Genomic DNA, 20,834 nt, shown 5'->3' on the forward strand with positions numbered 1-20,834 from the left:
AGCCAGAGCAGAGTACTTGCCTACTGTATGCTTGCTGTCCAGCTTCATTTTAAAGCAGTGGCCCCCGAACTTTTCAGGGTAATGCTCCCCCTTACTCCTGTCTGCACTCCACGGCTGCCAGGGGGGTGGTGAGGACTGGACACTGACATGGGTAAGGGGGCCGGAGCTGGGGCCAGGAACAGAGACTTGGACAGGGGCCAAGGCTGGGGTCAAAGCTGCGGTCAGGCTGTGGTGGAGGCCAGAGCTGCAGCCAAGGCCAGGGGCAGAGTAGGGTTGATGGCACTCCCTCCCTGTCCCCCATGGGGACTGGCCCAGGCCCCGCTGTGCCCCCCAAATGTTCCTCCATGCCCCCGAGGGGGGGCCCATCCCACAATTTGAGGACCACTGTTTTAAAGGGACACCATGAACTTAGAACAACCCAACACTTCTGTCTGGAATGTCTATTCCCTAGTAATTGTTACAAGTGACATGTAAGATTAAGTGGAAGAGATCAGTGTTAGAGACCACTCTATAGCTGAATGTAAAAGTTACATTAATACAACATTAAGTTTGCATCAAATAATTATATAAAGTGTTCAGACCCCACTGAGCATGCTTGGATGTGATTTTTCAATTGCTTATTAACTTTGGTTTTAAATTGCACCCTCCCAAGCCTACCATAGGCTATAGACTAGTTAGGAGGAGGATGACGGGCATAGTTGTGGGAGTCAGGCATTCTGGGTTCTGCCACTAATTTGTCATGTGACTGGACAAGTCATTTAACCACAGTTTTCCACATCTATAGAATAACAACACTTTCTGAGCACATAGGTATTGTAAGGGTTATTTATTTGTAAAATGCTTTAAGATAATCAGAGGAAAGGCACAACAGAAAAGTGCAAAGTGCTATTACAGGTTTCCCAGTCACAGGAAAAATGGCTGAAGTTCGAGACAGGTCAGACTTTTAAACAATAAATTTAAATTCACCTTTGGGCTGAAATAGTGAAAGATATGAACCACTTATGCCAATGGAAATTTGCATTCCCGTGATCAATGTACTCCTTACCAATTCTTATGCAGAATAGCTCTATGGAACCCTATGGGCCTGCTCCCGCTCCCATTGAAGCCTGGTGTCAGCTGGGGCCTCTAGGTGCTACTGCAATACATATAAATAACAGCAGCACATCTCCCCTTAATTTCAATAGGGGCAAACTCTCTATGAACATAAAGCATTTTGCCAACATTTAGTGACTAAGCTCTTTCTTGAAATCGCACCATGTACACAGCTTTTCAAAAAAAAAACAAAACAAACAAAACAACCTGCCAATGATAAGCTACACAAAATTAATATATTAGGAAAATCTTCCACTGATGTGTAGGACACAGCATCTGTAAGATGCCACCTTACTTGTCAATACAATCAGGATCTACATATTCAATTATTTTCAAACCAAGATCTGTCCCAGCAACAAGAACAGGAATTCAAGAGACAAACATTGTGAAGGAGGGATATGTTTAGATCACATAAAATTTTTCCCCCATTCTTTCAGACTGATACTTTTAAACAGTACGGATGGAAAGTTATTTTGCTAATACAGTATAATTCTGTTTGAACAAAAACTTGTCATGTTTCTTTATAGATAGCACAAGAATCCATACTTTGGTTATCTACTTTACCAGAACTCTTCTGTACTGATTATTGGAACTGGTAAGACAAAACATTGCAGTTCATAAGATTTGTGCTAATTTTTGGAACTAATTAGTAGAAAGTAAATCTTTTCTCTGTTCAGAATACTATTATCACATTGACTTCAGAAGACAAATATATAAAGGGCACAAGTCAGTCATATTCAGATCTTATCCTACATCCACTAAAAAAATCATTGCTACGCTGGCATCAGGTCATTAGTGCTGTATGGAAGGACTCTAGCACCTATGCATTATATTGCACTGAGTGCACTAGAGAACACACATTTTGGGAAAATAAAAGGTTATCAGCCAAGTATTTAGACTTTATGCCTAGAAAACGCATGCAGCTCCCAATCTGCATAGTGGCAATGTTTTGGAAATAGCTCGTCCCCTTTCAAATCCAGTAAACACCTTCCCCAGTTTTCAGATATATCACAAAACCTGTCAGTTGCCATTCCTGAGGGACTGGTTAAAAGGCACTAAGTGCATCTCAGTTATAAACCTGTGTAACTCCCAGTTTGCTTTTGACAGGTTGAGGTTTTCTTGACAGGTTGACTATGTGTCAAGTTTTACTGAATCAAATCCCTGTTTTACAACTGCTGTTTTGGTGTAGAAGATAGCTTGTGAGGCAAACAAGGAGAAATTCCCCATTCCTTTAAAAGGAATCCTTCAGACAAGCACCATGTGGAAGGAGAGGGTCAGCTACCTCTCCAATATGCCTCACCTACAACTCCAGAACCTGCAAAGGCCTCGCTGTGCATTCTGTGATTGATACTGGGAAAGGGGATGGAGACAAGCTGACCTGAGGAATGGGAGGGGACAGCAGATGTACTTTGTCCACTGTCCAGACTTGGAGAGATCAAGTGAAAATAATACATCCCCAAGTCTGTATGAACTTTTCGGTGTGGCCACTGCAGCTAAAGGAAACCCCAGCAGCATGACTCCCACAATTACAGGGAGCTGGGAGGGGATCCTAAAAGGGGTCATACTCAATGTAGAGGGAATGATCTGGGCCAGTGTTTTTCTTCTTAGAAGTCATAAGGCACACCATAGTTTCACTGAGCAATAAGCATGAACTACTCTACATTTAGGAGGGACAAGGCCTATTCTTAAGCAATAATACCGTTATTTTCCTTTCTCCCAATGGAAAGCAATCCCAGTCCAGTGAACGTCAATGGAATTGAAAGCAGTGTCCCAATCGATCACTTTAAAAAACACCTATTTATCAGTTATGTAGAATTTTTTGGGGTGCCTCCTTCAAGAAAGAGGACATTAAAGTGCGCAATATTGTTATAGCCCTGTCAGTACCAGGATATTAGAGAGACAAGGTGAGTGTGGTACAAGCTTTAGAGTTTACACAGAGCTCTTCTTTAGGTATCTACGTAAGCTTGAAAGCTTCTCTCTCTCACCAATAGAAGTTGGTCCAATAAAAGATATTACCTCCCCCATGTTGTCTGTCTCTGACATTAAAGGTTAGATTTTCAGAAGAAGCAGAGCAGGGGCATGCACCTGTTACGCCTGCAACACTCAAGTTTAGGTGTGTGCTTTTTTTGAGGGAAAAATCTACTGTGCTCTATTTTTAAAGTTTAATTCTAACATTCTGTCCACACAACAACTTTCAAGACCAGTTAAGGAAACTAGCACAGTGTAAAAGAGAGCTGCACAATAAGCTTTTACAAAACTATTTTTGAACTCTGCTCGGGGAGACAATTCAACACAACGCAGTTGTCATGTGGAAGGAGCTTTGTAGCATTTGCTGCAGAACTCCACTAGTTCTCCCCAAAACTCCCACAATACACAGTAAGATACCAACAAAGGCTACATCCCTTTCCAAACCATGTATGTACACACAACTTTGGCCAGACTAATGCAGTTATCAGAAAGATTTCTGGAGATGTGTAAACTTTCTGAGATGACTGTATTAATCCTACAGAAAAAAAATATATACAGCAAAATAGACAACACGAAAGCAAACCACCTTATCCTGAACTTTAAGTCACTAAATGCCTGATTTTCATCTAGCACCTTTATTCTCGTCTTCTCAACGTAACATGATTTGCCTTCTGCAGCTTTGTCCTCAGCTGAACAGATCCCTGATCTGCTGTGAAACTTGCTAAACCACAAATATCATTCTGGGATGATACATCTCATAGTCTCAAGGGATGGAGAACTGATTTGGGGATCATGGAATCATAAGATTATACCTGGGGAAAAAAAGAAAAGCCTCCTGGGAAGGTGACCGAAAACCTGCTGATCCACAGAAAGGAATGGGAATTTTAGAGTCAGCTGCATGTGAACTTGTATTTGGAGAGGGGGAAAGGGTACCTCAAATACAGGACTTTATTAGTCAAAATCAACCAAAGCTCCTGGCTGACAACATCGAAACACAGTTCTGTGAAAAGCTGCTAAAGGAAACCTCTATCAGATTTAGGAAGTGGGATTTTAATGTAACCCTGTGTGACACAAACCAAAAAAAAAAAAAAAAAAAGGTTCTTAAGGTTTCAAGGCAGAAGTGGAAAACCCTCTACAAAGAACAGATTTCTGCCCTCTCCCATTCTTAACATTAGTCCAGCTAAGGAACATAGGAGTAAATTTACTTCTTTGTACAATCGTTAGCTAAGGAAGAAGTTGAGGTTATGGGGTAAACCCAGGTACTGCAAACTGTGGCTTATTTTAGAGCAGTGGTTCCCATACTTTAACAACCTGTGAACCCCTTTCACTAAAGTGTCAAGTCTCGCAAACCCCCTCCTAAAAATGAATATTTCCAGGGATTTTCTCCTTTACCTGAGTATAAATTATAAAAGCAGTGATCTTGGAAATATAAAATTTGTTTTTATGAAATGCTTATTACACACTATTTATTATTATTTATCATTACAGTATTTTTATTACATTATGAAAACAGCAACACTCTTCCAAGTTCTCACTTTTGTAGCTTGTATCACTTTGAATAAGCCTGTTATAAGACAAGGCTCCTATGTTTCATCAAGGAGTATCAGATGTGAAACAGCATGAAGGTATTTAAGAAGCCAACTCAAAGAGCTCCTCCTAGACAAGCATTCAGGTCTTGAGCAGTCTAGGCAAACAACCCACGTTATAACAAGTTCTTCATAATAATTTTAAAAACAATACTAGCTGCCTATTTAATTTTAAAAAACAGCAAAAAATATCCACCTCCCTTTCCATTTCTTATAAGGAGTTTTGAAGTTTAAATCTCCTCACTGTGATAGATATGCTTGCTTTGATCTGCTCAACTCTTGGAAATCCAGTGGCTCCATGCCGCTGGCCCCGTGCTACCCGGGATCCCTAGGGACAGCTCTGTCCTCCATTAGGGATTTTTTTTCCCCCAAGAACCCCCTGTAACATTTCACAAACCCCAGTTTGGGAACCATTGTTTTAGAGAGACAAAACTTACCTATTTTGGGATGGGAAGTTGGCAGTGCAGCTTCTGGAAAAGGTGAAATCTGACAATTGTCCTGATAACTTGGATAGTGAGGTTCTGGATGACTGACACGGCAAGGTTGCTGGACAGTAGTATCTTGTACTATTGGAAGAAGGAACAGTATTATAAACCCATAAAGCACTTGTTATACATTGCTTTGACATTTTTTGTATTCAGATTGACATGAGTTTCCAAAATCTGTGGTAACTATAAGCATTATGAATGCTTCTGGAAACAGTGGTGTGATTTGCATGGGTGCCAGGTTTGTATAATTTTTGGTAGTGCCCGGAACGGGTCCAAGCAGAGCCATCCTGTCCATAGGACAGACCAGGGCAACCACCCTGAGCCCTGCGCTTTGTGGGGACGCGGCGTCCAGGGAGCCTGGGGGGTTAGCAGGGGGCCTGGCACCGGCAGCAGTGAGCATCCGGCCCCAGCCCGCCCCGCCAGTTCCCGGCATCGCTTAGGGGAGAGGGTGGAAGCCAGAAAGAGACTGGGTGAAGGCTTGGGGAAAGGGGTGGAATGGGGGCAGGGAGGGGGCAGAGCAGGTGCGAGAAGAGGCAGGGTGGAGCAGGGGTGGAGTGGGGGCAGGACGGGGACTTGGGGGAAGGGGTGGAATGGGGGCTGGGCGGGGCAGGGCAGAGCAAGAGTGGGAAGAGGCAAGGTGGAGCGGAGCAGGGCGGCTGGGTCGCTTGCTGCTGCCAGTGCCAGGCCCCCTGCTAGTCCCCCAGGCCGCCCTGGACCCCGTGTCCCCCTGAAGCACGGGGCCCAGGGCAGTTGCCCCAGTCCGTCCTATGGACAGGGTGGCTCTGAAAGTTTAAACCCAAACATTCTGAATTCATTGTGGCCACGTTCCTGAATATTGGTGGAGCACGGGCACCACGGGCCCATATAACTCGCTGCCTATGGTGATTTGACACTGCTGCCAGACAGGCAGTCCATCCACTGTTACTCCATGTGAGTCTCCTCTTTCACTTTTTAAGGTTTCTACAAAGACTATCACCCCTCCCCTCCAAACTTACTTCTATATTGTCAAGATCATTCAAAGATTCCAAAATGCTTGATAAAGGTTTTATGATTCTCACAGATGGCACAGTACAGATGTTCAGGACTTGTCCAAGGTCACACAGTAATTCTAAAGCAGGGCTGACACTAGAACCCAGGTCTCCTGGCTGCCCGTTCTGTGTTCTAGACACTATACCTTAAATAACTACTGGTAAGCAAGCATGGAGCTGAACGGCAATGTTCTGAAATCTCTCACACCACACCTTAAATTGGTCTGCATTATACTAGAGCAGTGGTTCTCAACCTATTTACCACTGTGGGACGCATAAGACCGAGAGAGCTGCATATGTGGACCGCATCCAAACAAAATATATACTACCCATATGACCCTGAGGATGTCACATGGGCCGCAGCTGTGTGCTGACTGGGCCGCAAGCAGCCAACGGGCTGAGAACCACTGTACTAGAGTGATTCGGAATACCCTATTCTCCTCGTTCCCTTCTCTTTTCATGTTGTGCACCTCAATGTTGCATAGAAGGCAAAAGCCTGTATTAAACTATAGGAGAGAAAGTTAATAAAGCCCAAATGCATAAGCTAGCTCAAAACTCACATCCCACCTGGTAGATTGCATTATCTTATGTTCTACTCCCTCTGTGCACAGTGTTTCCTCTCCAACTATCTGAAAGCCACTGCACTGCATTACAGTTCATTAGCCTACCTCTCCCTGGAAAAAATATTTGGTGAGGCTTCATATGAAGGCTGTTATATGAAAAGAACTGTTGTACACTGCACTGTACATAACTCAAGTCTAATACCTAATAATCACTTATGAATAAATAACTCTTATACAGCAGCCACATTTTTCATTTTCAATATGCTTTAAATAATACACTTACAGGCTCTCATATAGCACTTTTGTCATCATTAGACCACACAGCACTCTACAAAAGGAGGTTAATATCAATATCCCCATTTTACAGATGGGGAAACTGAGGCACGGGGTGGTGAAATGACTTGCCCAAGGTCACACAGCAGGCCAGCAGGAGAGACACAGGTCTTGTGCGTCCCATTCCAGTGCCCTCTCCACCATACCACACTGCCCCTCAAACATTATCACACTATGTTCTATCACCATACCACTATATCTTAAAGAAAATGTCCCATACCAGTTTTGCACCCACCAAAACACGGCCATGCAAAAATGTCTGCACAAAAAGTGGACCACAAGACTTCAGGAGATATTCAGAGTGCGGGTTGAGGCCCCTTCAGAAGTGTTGCCCATAGTATGGTAACTACATTTCAGTGCCACTATTCTACACATTGCAAGGTTAATAAAAATAAAACTTTAGTTCCACTGAACTTGCCTTCAGACTGTATTCCTTTTGTATGTAATTTGCAGGCTGGTAGTGCGCATAGATTAGAGAAGTGGTTCTCAACCAGGGGTACATGTACCTCTTGAAGTACACAGAGGTCTTCCAGGGGGTGCATCAACTCATCTAGATATTTGCCTAGTTTTACAACAGGCTACAGAAAAAGCACTAGCGAAGTCAGTACAAACTAAAATTTCATACAATGACTCTACATGCTATACACTGAAATGTAAGTATAATATTTATATTTCATTTGATTTATTTTAGAATTCCATGGTAAAATGAGAGAGTCAGCAGTTTTTCAGTAATAGTGTGCTGACACACTTGTATTTTTCTCTGATTTTGTAAGCAAGAAGTTTTAAAGTGAGGTGAAACTTGAGGGTATGCAAGACAAATCAGATTCCTGACAGGTACAGTAGTTTGGAAAGGTTGAGAGCCACTGGTTTAGAGGCACAGAGTGTAAAACCAGAACGGACCACCAGATCATCTAGCCTGACAAGTATATCACTGGCCACCTACACCGTGCAGCACCCGCATACTAAATCCAACAACTGAAATGAGATTAAAACTATTACAGGATACTAGACTATTATGTGACACAGGCAGAGTATAGGAGGGATCAAGTTGCAGGGGCCTTGGGCACTGGTACAATTGCAGGGAAAGGATTAAGTGAGATATACCCAGATAATACTGCAAGTGACCCATACCCCATGCTGCAGAAGAAGGTGAAAAACCCCTTAGGTTTTACAAAAAAAACATAGAAAGAAGACTTTAAAAAAAAATTACAGGATTCACATAACTTGGACTTTATTTAATCCAAACTCTAAAGCAAGAGACACTATGCTATTGTTGGGTATGTTTTTAACATTGGTATTTGTTCCTTCTGTCAGAACTGTTTGAATTGCCAGATGAGCTATTAATTCATTACACTGTTTTACCTTCCACTGTGCGGAAGTAATACTTAAATTATTATTGAAAGAGTAGAAGGAAAATATTTCTATTTTTTCAGTTTACTTTGGAGATTTGACAGCATTTTTCATCCAGTCAGTTTCATTGCACAGACAGTTTTCCCTTTTGGGGGGTTGTTTTTTCAGAGTAAAAGGGGAAGAGGAAAATAAAAGTGGAAGACGGGTTTGTAAAAAAAACACAAAAATTACCAAGGAGGACACAGTGGCAGGTGCAGTAACAAAGTATTTTTAACTCATTTTATGAAATTGACAAGATTTCAAACTGATGGTGTCATTTTGAGGAAAAGAGAATGAATAATCCACACCCTTTGGTTAAGCCCTTGAAGAAAAGTCTCACAGCTGCTTTCAATGGCAATGGGAGTTCAGAACCCCACACACGTCACTACTGCAAACTGCATGTGTGTTTTGAGGACTTACCAGTGGCTCCAGTGAATACATCACCCTGGGATGGACTTTCTGAGATGATAGCTGTGGCCTCCACGGTTGATGCACGGTCGAAGGTCAGAGCACCAGAAGTAGTGATCTGTCCTGACGGAGTCACGGTGACTGGAAATAGCAGAAGCACTTTCATAATTAGTGCTCAACTCTGAAGCCTTGGTTGTTTAGCTGTTGATCTCCCTGTTCTGAATCATCCTAAGTCACAGAATTCACAGATCAGTAATTGACCTGTGTTATCAATATTTGGATAACACCTCCATCGCACAGAATGGTAAATGGAAACAAAAATCTCATTTTGGCTTCTGAATTCATTGTGCACACATCAGCTTCCCAGAGTTATGGCTCATTTTAGTCTCTGAAGCGTGGGACCCAGATCAGTCCTGCACAGTTTTATTCCTATTGCATTACAACAATTTCAAATCACTACACAAGTGATGCCACAACACAGTAGCCAACGGAAAATAAAGCAACAGGGCTAGGAAATCCAACAAGGCAGATTTCTAATTCATGGAAACTTCAGTGAGAGCAGCTATTACTGGTCTGAGAAACTAGAGTCACCTCAATATACTTCCACTATGGTTTGGTTCTTTGGACTATTACCGCCTTATTTCCCTTAAAAGGTGACCCACACCACTCTGAGACAATGAACAACGCTAAAGCCACAAAATCCTTCCATACCAAAATTCCAAAGACAGTGGACTAGGGTATTTAGAAAGATCTTAAAACAACCCTATCTTTTTTAACTCCCCTAATCAAGCCCAAGGAAAGGAATCACACCTGCCATCTTGGGCTCACTCCTGCGCCTATTATATGTTCAGATAGACCTTTTCACAAAAAACACCAATACCAAGCTTGAGAAATGGCTGCAGATACTCAATCTTGCAAGGACCTGTTACAAGATGGTGGCTACTCCTAGCAACAGTCAAATAGGTTCATCTTTATTTCAGAAGCTGATTTGAGCATGTTAGAGAGCCAGAGAACCTGTGTTCAGTTGTGTTTTTAAAACAAAACTGATCAACAAAAAACAATTTTGGAACCCCCTGAGCACAAGGCTTTGATCATGAGACTGAAGTCTGCAGGATTCTGCAAGAAACCAAGTCGACCCAAATTCTGGACCTCTTCCCTTAAAATCGAACTGCTTTACATTTCAAACAAATGTTAACTTAATTGCCATATACTTCTATTTTCTACATTTTCTTTCTCAGTATTGTTGACAGTTAAATATTTTTCTTGGCTAACAAAAATTTTCTTTCAGGCAATACAGGTATTTCCCTTCCTGCCCAATTCATTCAGTATAGTTGCAATCCAAATCCTGAGACTTCACTACCAGGAAGAGACTGGAAAGTCGCATACACTGAACTATGACATCATTGAAGGTAACAGGAAATGGAAGCAGACTGTTTATAAAAGTGAACTTTTGTTTTCACACAAGTATCTAGGTAATCAAAAACAGTGAGAAACAAAATACAGAAATATTACATGGTATCTAGATAGGAGTCAAGCTTAATATATTCTGAGAAACCTGTTTGAAGGTGAAGATAGCCCATATAGCAGCTCTCACTAAAAACTTCCAAATCAGAGACCATTCCAGCAGCTTAGATTCTTTTAGTATGTCTCAAGAAACAGCGTGAGGCTGAATATACAGAACCTGCCTGCTCTCGGAAAGTGAAAGTCAAAACAACAGGTGTTAGGCACCTAGTTCTGGAAAAATCTACCTCTAAACCTCTACAGAACAAGGCCAGGGCTCCAAAGCTTTTGATGGCCCACTGGACCAAAAGACAAGGATGGGGATGGAAATCTAGGTTTCCCGAGCAGCAAGAAAAAAAATACAACCCAAGTTTTAGCAAACAAAAGGTTTTCAAGATTCTTAAAAAAATATTTTCCTAGAAACAGAGCTGAACATTTTTCTATTGAGTTTACAACTCAACTATTGCAACACTGTGCTCATACACGAGAACTAAGAAATGAAACGGACTAGTCAGACCCGTCTAGTTTCACTGTCCAATCAAAAGGACATACCAAAGCTAAACTAACAATCAAATTTATTAAAGCCTTCCCATTTGGATTCTCTAGGATGTAATTAATATGGAAATCAAGCAAAAAAGACAAAATATGATCTATCATGACAATGCTCCTCTAATAAAGAGCCGGCAGGTTTATTCCAGAAGGGAACTTACAAGTGGTAGCAGCTGTAGCAGGAAGCAGCGTGATGTTTTTGGGAGAATCCTTTTTCACTGGAGTTGTAGGCAATTCGTTTTCTTTTTTTCGCCTTTTATAAGGGACAAACAATCGTACTGGGCCACTCTGAGAGAAAGAGAAATGAGCAATTATTATGAGCTTTCTTATTAAGACTTTTTGTCCTTTTTCAGCTTGATCATGTTTGCTCTAACTCTTCAGACACAGCTGGGAGCATACTCTTTTATATGTAGGTTTCAGAGTAACAGCCGTGTTAGTCTGTATTCGTAAAAAGAAAAAAGAAAAGGAGTACTTGTGGCACCTTCTCTAAGGTGCCACAAGTACTCCTTTTCTTTTTTCTTTTATATGTAGCAGCTCTTCCTGAGGAAGACAGAGCGAACAAACCATTGGGTTCTCCTGCTGCTGCATTTTGTCAAAATGCCAATTAAGACTACAGCAGAGATATTTGCTTCTTCTCTCCAGGCCAAAGAGAACAGTTAAGATGCACAATATTTAAGGTATTACTGATCTCAACCCTTTCAGTACAGCTGGTGGTGTCACTCCATGGTCAGCACTAAAGATGGTCAAAATTGAAGGCTAAGGTATCACCAGTCTCAGCAAAGAGCATATCCCCAAACCAACAAAATCTCTACCTTCCTACCCTCATTATGTTACTCACTCACACAAAATGTCTGCTCCAGCTAAAAGGGCCCAGACTTGGCATCTTACCATCATTATCTAAGGAGCAGCTCTGAACGTCAAACAGAGGGAGTTCATTACCCCTTTTCTAACTCTAGTCATGAACAAAGCACACTGCATCCACAACACTCCCAACCCCTTCCTGTCTCAGGTTGCTCATGACAAACTCTGATGGCCATGTGACAGCCTAACTGATTATCATTAGACCATAAAGCCAACACTGAAAGTTTTCAAATTAGTGGCTGTAAACTTGCAACTCACCAAGGTCATGTCATCACAGCAGGCAGCACAAGTGCATGAGGCAGCATGAGGATTTAAAATCCCATCCTGAAATTGGGAAGTTACCAGGACAGCATTAAAAGAGTCACAAACCACCCAAAGCATGAACATACTCTAGCAAATGATTCAGGCCTCTCCTGAGAATCTGTCCACTCCCTGAAGACCCTGGGTAGCAGTAAAAAGGACAACTCTTCAGAAACAACGGGAATGGTGGGGAATATACCAAGGGAAGAAGAACTCCAAAAGCAAAGACAAAGAGCAGGTGAATGTGTTTAGAATAGTATAAAGGATCTCTGCCCAATTGTCTGTTTAATAGTAATGCCCCATAAAGAATGGGCCTCCCTTCTAACACTATGGGATGTAAAATATCTGGAGTAACCTAATAAGAAGCAAGGGAACCACTTGTTCCCAGCCAAACAACAGTAAGAGAGGTCCGATTATAGAATTAGAAGGATGTAATGCAGGTGGGGAGCCTTTAAGGCTATCAGTTCCCCATTTCTGCCACATGGAGTTCAGTGCTGGAACTTATCCCATGGTAGCTTCTAACTGGAATAAAGCTATAACCCTTTTTGAGCTTAACAAACATTTGGACTGACTTAACTTGAGAACCTGGCCAGGGTTCTACCCCTTGGTTCTCAGCAAAACCAAATCACTGTTAATGAAGTGCCCTGTTGTAACATGATTTCTCTTTAATACTCCTGTGACTAGGTCAGTGTGTTCTCTCTCCCCCTCATCCCTCTGACAGAACACAAGCATTTAGCCAGGACGTTGGAGAGTCAGACACTGCCCTCCCTTCCCCCGGAGCAGAGACAAGCACAGGCTTGATCTTACATGAATAAGGCACTGCAGTGGCCTCCCAGCATAGCGGATGCTTCTTTTCCAATCTTTGCTACTGGCTCTTCCTGCCATGGCTTCAAACTCAGTGGGGCTGTACCAGTTCTCCCCTTGCTTAATACATCGACCTCGGCCTCCTAAAACAAAGCAAGAGAAGGCATCTAGTGGCTAAGAATAACTTTTTCACTTTTCTGAAGATGTAAGCACTGAAACCATCAGGTGATGAAGCAGTTAATCCATAGCATGCAAATATCTGGCACACTAGTCTAGTAGTTCCCACCCTATTAAAATAATTGTACTCATTTAAGACCTTGGTTGTATTAACCAGTGCTTACCACCTCCTGTTCATTTGTGTATGCTTAGACCAGGGGCCTCAAACTCAAATGACTACGAGGGCCACATGAGGACGAGTACATTGGCCCGAGGGCCGCACCACTGACCCCCCCCCACGCTTCCCTGGCCCCGCCCCCACTCCACCCCTTCTCTGGGGCCCTGCCCCTGCCCCCATTCCAACCCCTTCCCTGAAATCCCCACTCCAACTCCGCCCCCTCCCTGCCCCCAGGGGGTGCAGGAGGGGCGTGGGGTGCAGGAGGGGCCTCAGGGCAGGGGGTTCAGCTGCAAGAGGAGTTCAGGGGGGCGGGTCTGGCCCGACACGCACCGGGGGCAGGGCAGGCTCCCTGCCTGCCTGCCCGCCCTGCCCCGCCCCCATGCCGCTCCGGGAAGCGGCCGGGACCTGTGGGAGGTGGGGGCACAGGGGTCTGTGTGTTGCCCTGGCCGCTCCTCCAGGTACCTCCCCCAAAGCTCCCATTGGCCAGGAACAGGGAACCGCAGCCAATGGGAGCTTCGGGGGAGGTACGTGGCGGCGCAGCCAGGGCAACACACAGACTCCTGTGCCCCACCTCCCCCAGGTCCTGGCCGCTTCCCGGAGCAGCGCGGGGGCAGGACGGGCAGGCAGGGAGCCTGCCCTGCCCCCGGTGCGTGCCGGGGCAGAGCCGCTCTAGGTAAATGCTGGGGGCCGGGGGTGCTGTGGGGAGCTGGCAGGCCACAGAAAATAACCCCACAGGCCGTGTGTTTGAGACCCCTGGCTTAGACTGCTCCACATCCTAGTCTCATTAGCACCTAGATCCGTGCTGGAGGAACGCACTCCTCTGTGGCATGTACAAAGCTTTCCCAGGCAAATGGCATCGACTTCTCCAGAAGTAATGCTCTACTTTACTTTTATTTTTAAGTTTCTAGCCTTTATGGTTGTGAAGAAAAGCTTCCATATGTGAACAAAAGGGCAACCATGGATGCCTGAATCTGCAGGCAGATAGCTCCAGTGCCTCTGTGCTGCTTGTGGCTGTGGCAAGATTCAGCAGACGCAACAAAGAATAGGAGAGCTTCTGACACAACCAAAGAATCCGGGTGGGAGTCAGGCTTCCTACTCTTCAAAGGAACAGAGCGGGGTAGCAAGAGGCCAAAGCACCCAAGGAGAGCAATATCCAAAAGGAGAAGACTGGCTTGGAAATTCTCCCTTCCCTTCATAACCGGTTTTTAAGAGCAGCACAATTAAAACAAGCACAGAACAAAGATGTACGAGTCGCCATCCCTCTCTTGTGGAAGGCAGGAAGGGCCTTTTTACCTGAACCAAGCCTGTTTTTATACAGGATTCCGCTGATATTCCGGCATCGCACAGGGAGTTCGCTGTCATACACTGATGGGTCCCAGTTATACTTCGTGCCATTTTTTTCTTGACCAGGTGTTAAAGGAGTGGGAGGAGACTGAGAACCTTTGGATTAAGAAAAGGAAGACGAAACATACTAAATGCCCACGAACATAGCTTTGGATTTTTAATATCTGTGATATCCAGACTGTAATGCAATTAACTCAGACAGCTCTGACTGTCCATAATGAGCAGAGAAACATACTAAATGACATATAATTTAATTTAGAGTCTGTTAACAGCATCTTTCAGACCAATGAGATTATTTAGAGTGCTTCTAGGAGCCCTGGTTAGGTATAATGTTATAAAAGAAAATAAAGGAGACTAAATCGTAGAATCACAGAAGTGTAGCACTGGAAGGAGCCTCACCAGGTTATCTAGTCCAGTCTCCTGCACTCAAGACAGGACTACTTAATAACTAAACCATTCCTGGCAGGTGTTTGTCTAATCTGTTCTTAAAAACCTCCAATGCCAGAGATTCCACAACCTCCCTAGGCAATTTGTTCCAGTGCTTAAGTACCCTGACAGCTAGAAAGTTTTTCCTAATGTCCAACTTAAACTTCCCTTGCTGCAATTTAAGCTTCTTGTTCTTCTTCTTCTTCAGAGGTTAAGGAGAACAATTTTTCTCTCTCCCCCTTGTAACAACCTTTTATGTGTTTGAAAACTGTTATGTCCCGCATTGGTCTTCTTTTCCAGATTAAACAAACCCAATTTTTTCAATCTTCCCTCATAGATCATGTTTTCTAGACCTTTAATTATTTTGTTGCTCTCCTCTGGACTTTCCCCAGTTTGTTCCTTTCTGAAATGTGACACCCAGAACTGGACACAATACTCCAGCTGAGGCCTAATCAGCACAGAGTAGAGTGGAAGAATTTCTTCATGTGTCTTGCTTACAACATTCCTGCTGATACATCCTAGAATGACGTTTGCTGTTTTTGAACAGCGTTACACTGTTGACTCATATTTAGCTTGTGATCCACTGTGACCCCCAGATCCCTTTCACCAGTACTATTTCCTAGGCAATCATTTCCCATTTTGTATGTGTGCATTAGGAAATGTATCTTAACCGTGAGTTCAAATGGACAGTGAAATAGTCTCCTGGGAAAATGATGAAACTCCCATTACTTCATACAACACACAGTCAACCTGAGGAACTCCTTTCCAGAGGATGTTGTGAAGGCCAAGACACTAACAGGGTTCAAAAAAGAACTAGACAAATTCATGGAGAATAGGTCCATCAACGGCTAGTAGCCAGGATGGGCAGGGATGGAGTCCCTAGCCTCTGTTTGCCAGAAGCTGGGAATGGGCAACAGCAGATGGATCACTTGATGATTACCTGTTCTGTTCCATTCCTTCTGAAACACCTGGCATTGGCCACTGTTGGAAGATAGGATAATGGGCTAGATGGACCATTGGTCTGATCCAGTATGACTGTTCTTATTTGAGTCATTTAAAACTGCAATGGCTATGGGAGGATGGATGTATTAGGTATTTTCCATATCTTGTTTCTAGCAAATGTGACTTTCAATGTTAAAGAGCTGTTGCGCCACCTTGTGCACAGAAAGGAGACTGCAATGCAGCTGCCAGTGCACACACCTGAATTAAGAAATAATCTTTAGAAACAAAGAAACGGTGCTATCTTGACATTCAAATGTCAACAAAAGGTCTTGGTAGAATCATGACCATTTGCAAAGTTTAAAATATAAATGAGTCCAGAACTAGGAGACGGAACTTATCAATGTTGCCATCCTTTTCCAATATCAATAGTTACAATGAAAAATTCATCTTCCTGGGTGGAATGCAGAGACAAGTGAACATGAGAATAATAAAGAAAAAAGGCAAGATTTTCCTGAGTGTGCTTGCGAAAGCAAACTCAAGGATTGAGTGAAAGAAATAGATTTCTTATAGAAAAAATGGGGAGAAAATAGTCTTCCTCTACTCCCAAGAAGTACTTTGCTCTTGGATCTACCAACAGAATTTCAAGAGGTGACAGTCAATGCTTATAACATGGTTTCAAAGAGTTACACATGACAGTTTCTAGTTCCAAATATAGGAATAGGAGATATAGGGCTATCCCGGCTGAGTGACACTTAGAAAACAGAGCAGGATTGTGTTATACCTGGTGTGAGAGGTGCAGAGGGCCCCTTTAGCCCTGTGGTTTCTACAATGCTGCCATCTGTGTGAACCACTATCAGAGTGGCTTTTTCTGTATTCAAGCTGTCCCCAATTTGAAGGGCTGTTCTGCCAGACTACAAAAGAAATAAAGAGTTTTAATTAATATAATTAAAACCTTGGTTATTTTTATGCCTCTCAGATTCTTATCTCTGGACCCCCTACAACTCTAAACTGTATGGGAGTAGCTAGATGTGTGCGTGTGCTTTCAAGTCAACCAAATTCTGGCCTCAGAACAGTGAATCCAAGGCCACATGCTTCAGGTCACCAGCGCTACATGGGGGGACATATTCAGAGTGAGCTAGTTGTGTAACTCTTAACTTTATTGCTGGTTATGTTGCTAAATTCCTGCATGTTGAAATGAAGAATCCTCCTTTGATCTTAACACAGACTAAACATCAGAGTTGTACGCATCCGCAGATATTACATATCCTGAGATTATCAACATAGGGCCCACAACTTTCTAAAGGAAAAAAAATAAAATAAAAAAAACCTTAACTTACCAGCACGTGTCCAGATATAGATGCAGCATTTGCCACAGATGTGGTAAAGACATTGTCTGCAGAGGCACCCACATTGGCTACTGTTACTGTTGTCACTTCTACAACATAAAACAGAAGTGAACTTAATATACTGCTGTATCCACAGAACCTCATTAAAGCTAAAAGGGGGGGAAAATACAATTGTATTCCTTTTTTTCCTATATTATTTCCAATTTTTTTTCCAGGTCCTCCCACCCACCCCTTTGAGAAGAAGATCATCCACAGAGGACGTTCCCAACTTCACTTCTGGTGTTACATCTGGAAATCTTTTCAAAGAATCTATACTAGAAATAAACGTCATTCTGATTATTGCTATCCATCGTCAAAACTGGCTTGGGCTTATCATTTGAACGCTCTTGAGGCTGAGACAGTATTTAACAGCATATGATTAACTAGGAGGAAAAATGAAGCTGCTTCAGTGTGCATGAGAACTGTAAAAGGGGATTGACTTACAATCCTAAAGATAAAAGGAAGAGAAAACCTCAGAATTGCTGCCTGCCTCGGTCTATATATTAATTGTTACCACTTCAATAATATCATGACAGAGCCAGCTAGCACAGCTAGAATGTATCCAATTTTTAAAATTATATTTTGCATAAAGTTTGACAGCATATTTAGTTATGGAAAGTTTGCCAGATTGTGTCTCTCCTGCTGCTATCTATAAAAATTTGCTTTTAAAGAAAATTTGGTATAAGCTAATAGATGCTCGTGGTTTATATCAACTTCTGTTTATGCATAAATTACAAGGTATATGAAACTCAGCTTCTTGGAGTAGGCATAAGGGTTCCCTCCTGTAACTAAGGGAATCCAAGATGGGTGTTGTATGCCAAATATGTGGGGCTTCACAAATTAAGATCCTACAAGTCCTCTGAGTCTGACACACTTGTAAAGTAGAGACACAAGGTGGGTGAGGTAATGTCTTTTATTGGACCAACTTCTGTTGGTGAGAAAGACAAGCTTTCAAGCCACACAGAGCTCTTCTTCAGGTCCTGTCTCTCTAATATCCTGGGACAAACATTGCTACAACTATACTACATACAAAATTTGTAAAGTAACAGCTGTTCAGAGCACATACAGAATACTTAGGTTGAATCCTGCTGCCACATTTTATAGCATACACACAAAAAAAGGATTTCTGTGTTCTGGGAATGGAAAGGCATGAAAAAAACCCACCCAGATAGACGTGCAACAAGATGGACAGCTAGTTATGGGTAACCTTGGATGTATTCGATTTTTATCGGTAAACACAGATTTTACTTTTCACACACAAACTGATAAAAACATTTTCATCATAACAACTGTAATTTACAAATAGGCAAAGTAAGAAATATGCTGCTTGACAACTTATTACAGTTTAATTATATTTATTTTGTACAGTTTGACGTGATGGTTCACAATGTTTGTGTTAATAGTTGTAAAGCTTTACTTTTTGAATCTCAATGTCTATTGTCATTAAACAGTTACTGTCTGATCCCTCCCTTAATTTCCCACAACTATGAAAATTTGAATAGATAAAAATAAAAAATAAAACATTGATATTAACCATTGAAATTATTAAAAAAAATTAGGCTTGATAGAATTCAATTTTGATTATGGGCTAAAGTCTCTGCTCCCGGCTGCATGACAGATCTCGTCTCCAATATTCTGCATTTATCTGGGGGGAGACAAAACTCCCCATGAGAGATCTTTGCACACACCGTGAGCAGAAGGTCAAAGTCAAGATCTGATGTGCAGAAAGAAGCCTCTTGCTCAAGGCGGAAAACAGCGTACGGTATACTTGTGAAGGCAGTACGTTGCCGTCGCATCTGAAAAAGTGTTTTTTTACCCACGAAAGCTTATGCCCAAATAAATCTGTAAGTTTTTAAGGTGCCACTGGACTCCTCAGTGTTTTGTGAAGACAGGCAGTGTGGGCTGAAGTACTGAGCAAAAGGTAGGGTTGCCAATTCTCCAGGATTATCCTGGAGTCTGTGTCATGTGATGAAACCTCCAAGTATAAATCCAACCAAAACTGGCAACCTTAGCAAAAGGTCGGGAGAGTCAGACACTATTTACTTCTCGTTCTGAATGTACTAGGGATTGGCTGCGTGGCCTGGGATAAGTTACTTCACCGCTCTGCCTCCCCAGCTGTAAAACCAAGATAACCGTGTATCTCAGCTGGGGGCGGCGAGCCCAGGACTTGCGGCACTGAGGAGAGGCACGGGGGGGAGGGGGGGCTGACCGCACGGGTACCGCGCACCCTGGGACAGACGGGACGGGAGAGAGCGGCGGACAGCAGCAAGCCAAACCCAGCAGCGCAGCTGAACCGAGGCGGCCCCCTCCCTCGGGCGGAGCCGTGTTCGCCCCGAGCTCGCTCTCTGCGGAGGAACCCAGGCCCCAGCGCTGGGACCTGCCGGGAGCTGGCCCGGGGACGCGGGTGCAGGGCTGCCGACCTCGAGTAGCGGCCCATCTCCGCTCGGCTCTCGCCGGGTGCCCAACGCGGACCCCGGGGCTCGGCTCTCCCGCGCGCATTCGCCCGTTACAAGAGCCGGCCCGGGGGCAGCGCACGCCCGGGCGGAGCTCTCTGCGCATGCGCCGCGCTCTGACCTGCGAAGGCGGCGGCATCGTCCGCGCTCGGCAGGGACTCGGCTCCCATCGCGATGTGTTCGGCATCCGCCGCCATCACGGTCACCGCCGTCACCTGCGCGGCTGCCTCCTCCTCCTCGGGCTCCGCCTCCAAGCCCGCCGCCTCCGCCCGCTGGTGCTCGGATCCTTCCGCGGCCACTGCTGCGGCCACCGCCGCCGCAGCTACCGCCGCCGCCTCGGCCAAGCCCAGCTGCTTCGCCGCCGAGTCCGAGTCCTCCATCCGAGGCGGCGGTAGCCGGGGGCCGAGAGGAGCCGAGCCCGGCCCGAGCGGGCTCGAGCCCTCTCCGATCTCACACGAGCCCGATTCTCAGATTCCCCGGGCGGGGCGCAGCGCGGCGCTACCCCAGAATGCTCCGAGTTTCCCCGAGCGATCCCGAGTCCCTCCGAAAGTAGCCGAACGCTGCCGAGAGCGAGTAGCCGAACTGTCCCGAGTCGGCTCCGAGCCTGCCCGAATGGCTCCGAGTCCCTCCGAGCTCGCCCGAGTGCCACTCCAGGCGAATTAGTCGAGGATCCGAGCTCGACTGAATCCCCTTGCCCCTCCCGCGTGACCCGAATGCGGACCGATCCGGGGAGCCGAACCCCTCCGAGACCCCGGAGCGTCGCCCGAAGAGCCAGCCCAGCCGGGCGGGGGGAGGGACCCGAACCTGCCCGAGGCGATCGGGGACTAGGGCCGATGAGAGTCGAGCCCGCCCGAGTCCTCCCAGCTCGTCCCCATGGCAGCGAGGAGCCGAGCCCAGCCCCCTCCGATCTCACCCGAACGGCCGGGCGGGCCGGGGAGCCGAACGGCCGGCGCCCGAGTCAGCCCGAAGCAGAACGAACCCGGCCGAGCGCGCCGAAGGGCTCCGAGGCGGCCCGAAGGCGGCGAGGCTGAAGGGGAAGGGGCGGGCTCCTCTCCGCCCTCACCGCACGCCGGAATAAGCG

General features: G+C 44.7%; 1 protein-coding gene across 1 annotated transcript in view; it reads right to left on the minus strand.

The window, feature by feature from the left end:
* Positions 1 to 20,656, minus strand: part of DEAF1 (DEAF1 transcription factor) — a 45,896-nt gene extending 25,240 nt beyond the window's left edge. Inside the window, 9 exon segments of the mRNA XM_074954761.1 lie at positions 5,084 to 5,212; positions 8,868 to 8,996; positions 11,066 to 11,192; positions 12,024 to 12,089; positions 12,873 to 13,012; positions 14,497 to 14,643; positions 16,697 to 16,826; positions 17,253 to 17,350; positions 19,875 to 20,656. Of these exon segments, the coding sequence (XP_074810862.1) occupies positions 5,084 to 5,212; positions 8,868 to 8,996; positions 11,066 to 11,192; positions 12,024 to 12,089; positions 12,873 to 13,012; positions 14,497 to 14,643; positions 16,697 to 16,826; positions 17,253 to 17,350; positions 19,875 to 20,133 (1,225 nt within the window). The 5' untranslated portion in view covers positions 20,134 to 20,656.
* Between the last annotated feature and the right edge of the window lie 178 nt (positions 20,657 to 20,834).

This window comes from Natator depressus, chromosome 6, assembly GCF_965152275.1.
Source record: "Natator depressus isolate rNatDep1 chromosome 6, rNatDep2.hap1, whole genome shotgun sequence".
In the NCBI taxonomy this organism is placed as follows: Eukaryota; Metazoa; Chordata; order Testudines; family Cheloniidae; genus Natator; species Natator depressus.